The sequence below is a fragment of the Palaemon carinicauda genome, chromosome 9, assembly GCF_036898095.1.
Source record: "Palaemon carinicauda isolate YSFRI2023 chromosome 9, ASM3689809v2, whole genome shotgun sequence".
In the NCBI taxonomy this organism is placed as follows: domain Eukaryota; kingdom Metazoa; phylum Arthropoda; class Malacostraca; order Decapoda; family Palaemonidae; genus Palaemon; species Palaemon carinicauda.
The window spans coordinates 27400548-27404976 of record NC_090733.1 but is presented as its reverse complement, the minus strand read 5'-3'; the positions used below and the strand labels follow the sequence as shown (position 1 = coordinate 27404976).

General features: G+C 36.4%; 1 protein-coding gene across 1 annotated transcript; it reads left to right on the top strand.

Moving 5' to 3' along the window:
• The first annotated feature begins 325 nt into the window (after nucleotides 1–325).
• On the top strand, nucleotides 326–2366 carry LOC137646325 (uncharacterized). Its single transcript, XM_068379433.1, has 2 exons — nucleotides 326–406; nucleotides 2007–2366. The coding sequence occupies exons 1-2, from the start codon at nucleotides 326–328 to the stop codon at nucleotides 2364–2366; spliced, it is 441 nt and encodes a 146-aa protein (XP_068235534.1).
• The last annotated feature ends 2063 nt before the right edge of the window (nucleotides 2367–4429 follow it).

Here is a 4429-nt window from a genome sequence, read left to right as displayed (position 1 = left end):
ATTGACGCCGATATAATTTTTTATATATAGAAAATAAAAGAATATTAAATTAAAACCATAAAATTTAGGATGTCATTATAAAAGTTAAATAGTTTTCAGAAGACCTACTTCTGAAATAAATAAAAAAAATGCCCCTCGCCTAGTAGGACACATCATGTCCAAGAATCTTGGCAAGGATGAACCTGCCATCCTCACCTTGAGCCTTAAACAGATATCTATTTCTTAAGTTGCTATAATTGGTGCATTTAGTCAACAGATGCCTCACCATTAAAGGTAACAAACAGTCGTCGCAATACGGTTGGTAATGGCACCTTAGCAGAAACTCATGTGTCAACCGAGCGTGACCTACGCGGAGACGACAAAGAATAGTCTCCCAATTTCGGGGCATCATGTTATATCTCAAAGGGTATATAACATTCATTATTTCTTTCATCTTATTTTCAACCAAATTATCCCAATATTGTCGCCAGTTATTATAAACTAACTTCTTAATGCTATGTAAAATATCTTTACAAAGAATAGGATACCTTCTTGGTAGCAACTCATCTGCAGCATTCATTACCAGTAAGTCTTCCTTCTCATTTCCAGACACACTAGTTTCATAGAAATAGGATAGAAATTAATATTCAATTAGCAAAAAGATACATTTTACCTTTCTGTGACTTTGACCTTGAACTTTTGTCCCAAGAACTCCCAAAATATAATACAATTCTCCTTATGTCATGAGAAATTATTCCATATTTCATGAGATTCGGTTTAATAGTTTTAAAGTTTTTTATTAATTTTTTAACTTTCCGTGACCTTGGCCTTAACTTTTAACCCAATCACTCCGAAAATCTAATATAATTGTCCATGGATCATAGCCAATCATCCCCCCCAAACTTCATAAGATTTAGTCACTTAGTTTTGGAGTTATGAAAATCACAAACACACAGACAGACAACGCCTTTCAAAATATAATCTTCGCTGCAATGATGTTGGTTATGGTAATAATGAAATTAGCAATAGTAGTAACATCAAATTACATCAAAAGTTTAATTTATTTGCAAGAAGAGGTATTCCATTATTTTATTCGTTATCGGAAGTTTTTTTTTAGAATGTGGTTTCAAAGAGCATTTGCCTCCAGTCTTAAGACTGTTAAAAATGTCAAACGTTGAGAAGTAATGAGAATGAAATATATGTAACATTTCTATCATCAATTATCAGTCATTATATTGGATATTGATATTGGGGGAGCTTGTGATCAACAACATAGACTAATAGTGATGGGTTTTAAAATTAGAGGTACAAAACCCAAGAAGGGAAAGGGGAGGTCAAGAATTAAGGTTTGGGACCTTGAAAGAGAAAAATGGGCGCAATTTAAGAAGATTGTGAGGGAGACAATATTGAACTTAGAGATTGGACAGGGGAACAGGGCAGAAAATATCTGGTCGGGTATGGAAGAAATATGTGTAGAGGAAAAGGATGAATTAGCAGGGAGAACCAGTGAATATGATATTTCGAAAGGAGAAAAGTGGTGAGGGAACAAAAAGGTATAAGAATCCGTTAAAAAAAGGCATTCAATGATTGGAAAGTAAGTCTAACACAGGGGGGAGCAGAGGAACAGCACAGAGAAGAGGAAAGAATATTCGTGGAGGAAAGTAAGTATAACTATTGGAAGAGCAGTAGAATAGTTGAATGCAAGGCTAGGAACAAAGGAGAAGGGAAAGGATAAATATCGGACTTCGAACTTGAGGAAAAGGGAAAAAGATTATTTGGTACAACTGGTAGTCATCCGGGATAAAGATAGAAATATATTGCATACGGTTGATGATATTATGATGAGAGGGAGAAAATATCATGAGCACATATTGAATACTGAAAATGAGACATTGAAGCTGGAGAAAAAGAAGGGTGGATAAGTCAGTGATGGAGATACGATATAGAGAAGTGAAGCGCATATTGAGTAAAAAGAAGAATGGTAAAGCACCCAGCCCATCAGAGTTTCAAATTTATATGTGGTCAAGATACTAGAGACAAAGGGGGAAGAATGGATGCTGAACTTATTGAGAGCAATATGGGAAGAGGAAATAATGCCTAAAGACTGGGAGGAGAGTCTAATGGTATCTGTATTTAAGCAAAAAGGTGTCATCATGGAATGCAGTAACTACATGGGAATGAAATTAACAGAGCATGGTTTGGAAGTGTTAGAGAGGGTACCAGACGAGAGATTGAGAGATATTACAAAGATTGGGAAACAGCGGTATGAATTCATCAGGGGGGAAGGGACTGTGTATGCCATCTTCATAGTGAAACAGTTACAGGAAAAGAGAGTAGAGGGAAACGAGAAGCTCTTCTGTTCTTTTGAAGATTTAGAGAAAGCTTAAGATAGAATACCTAAAAAAGTAATGGTTTGGTCCTTAAAGAAGAGGAAAGTCCCGTAGAAGTTGGTTATAATGGTAAATATGTAATAAAAAAAGAACGAACACACATGTAATAACAGCTGTTGCACGAACAGAAACCATTGAAGTTAGTGTTGGTTTACACAAAGAGGTCAGCATAAAGCCTGTTTTATCTGCATTTGTCTTGGATGTGTTAACTAAAGAAATTAGAAATGAAGAGTTGTTGGAGTTGCTATATGGAGATGATTTGGTGAATACTGCTGTAAATGAGAAAGACTTACAGGGAGGAGAGGTAGGGTGGCAAGAGTCTTTTTAAAGGTGTGGGTTGAGGGTGAATGTGGATAAGACTGAAGCTATGGTGACCAGTAAGGAAGGTAGGGACAGCATAGCCATACATGCAAGTAGAGGAGCAGTTATAAAACAGGTGGAACAATTTAGATACTTATTATCTACTATAAATCAGTAGGGAGGATGTGAGACTGAAGTTAAGAATAGGATAAAATCAGCCTGGGGAATGTGGAGGGAGGTAGCAGAAGTGGTATGTAATAAGGAAATGTCAATCAAGGTAAAGTTGAAAGTCATGAGGTAAAGCTGTATAATAAGACCAGTGTTAATGTATGGATCAGAAACTATGGCTTTACGACTTAAAGAGGAGGCAGAGCTTGTGAGAACAAAGATGAGAGTACTAATGTGGACTATGGGAATCTGTTTGAAAGATTAGAATATGAAAATGAGAAGAATGACAGATCTAGTAAAGATTACAGAGATGGCAAGAGTATCACCATTAAGATGGTTTGGGAATGTGTTATGGATGAATGGTGGGGAGGGAGTGAGGAGAGCTTAGTAGGAACCTGTTAGGGGAAGAACACCAATAGGGAGGCAGAGAATTAGATGGCGAAATAAAGTGAAGGATGGTATTGAAAGAAGAGATGTGGTGGAAGAGGATATCTTTGTTAGAAGGAGTTGGAGAAGCCGGACCAGGCAACCGAAACCCTAATGTAGGGATATCGGTGGGGTAGAAGAAAGTCCTTATATTGGATATATATCATCATGTAGGCTACCTTACATAATCAGTAATTTTATGTCATTTCCTAATTTCTTTTTTGAATCAATATCTGGTATCACTGAATAACAACTTAGGATAGTTAATTATTCAATATTATTGTGAGTAATTTTGAAGTGGAGAAGACTGAGCGAGTGCTTATTGGAGGTGACTTGGAAGTGATAATGAAATCTTTGATAGAATACATGGAGGGAGAGGCTTAAGATTGAGAAATACGGTGGGAGATTGTATACTGGATTTTGCTATATTCTTTGATATGGCAATATCAAATTCTTTTTTTTTGCTAAGAAGTTGAAACATCAAGTCACTCACATACATGAGTGCGGCAGGTTGTCCAAGATCGACTATATACTATGTAGAAGGATGCACCTAACGGGAGTGAGAGACTGTAAAGTCATCCCAGGAGAACATGTTATACCTCATCATAGATTACTATGTATCGATATGAAGTTTAAAGAGAGACTCAAGAGGAATGATAGCAGAGTTGCAGGATTGAATAGTTCAAGTAAATGAGGGATAGTGAGTGTAAGAGAAGATTGAAAGTAAATGTGCTGCGTTAGGTAACTATTAATAAAAGGGAAGTACAAGTGTAGTGGCATCATAGGGCTTCTGTGTGTAGAAAGCAGGAAAAGGAAATATTAGGAGAGACGTCGCGAAAAATATTACAATTAAGGAAAACAAAAAAAAAAACTGCTAGTAATTCATGGGAAAGAACGCAACAAGACGAGGATAAGGGGCCTTTCATAGAATGAAATAAGGAAACAAAAACAGCTTTGGTGCAAGCTATAGCACAGGAATGTCAAGAAGTATGTACAGTATTGTATGTAGCGTTATTTACAGTATGTTTTCTTATGTTCAGTATTGTATGTAGCGTTATTTACTGTATGATTTCTTATTGTGGTAAGCGTCTCATATTATCCAGAAAGTCTTTCTAAACCAGTTCTTGTTTATGGCCGATGTTTCCAGAACCTTAGCATAGTTACAT

Excerpts from the sequence above, each read along its gene's own strand:
- LOC137646325 (XM_068379433.1), top strand. The coding sequence starts at position 326 with ATGTGTCAACCGAGCGTGACCTACGCGGAGACGACAAAGAATAGTCTC. Across the intron at positions 407-2,006 it reads ATCATGTTATATCTCAAAGG|ATACTAGAGACAAAGGGGGA; the intron begins GTATATAACATT and ends TATGTGGTCAAG.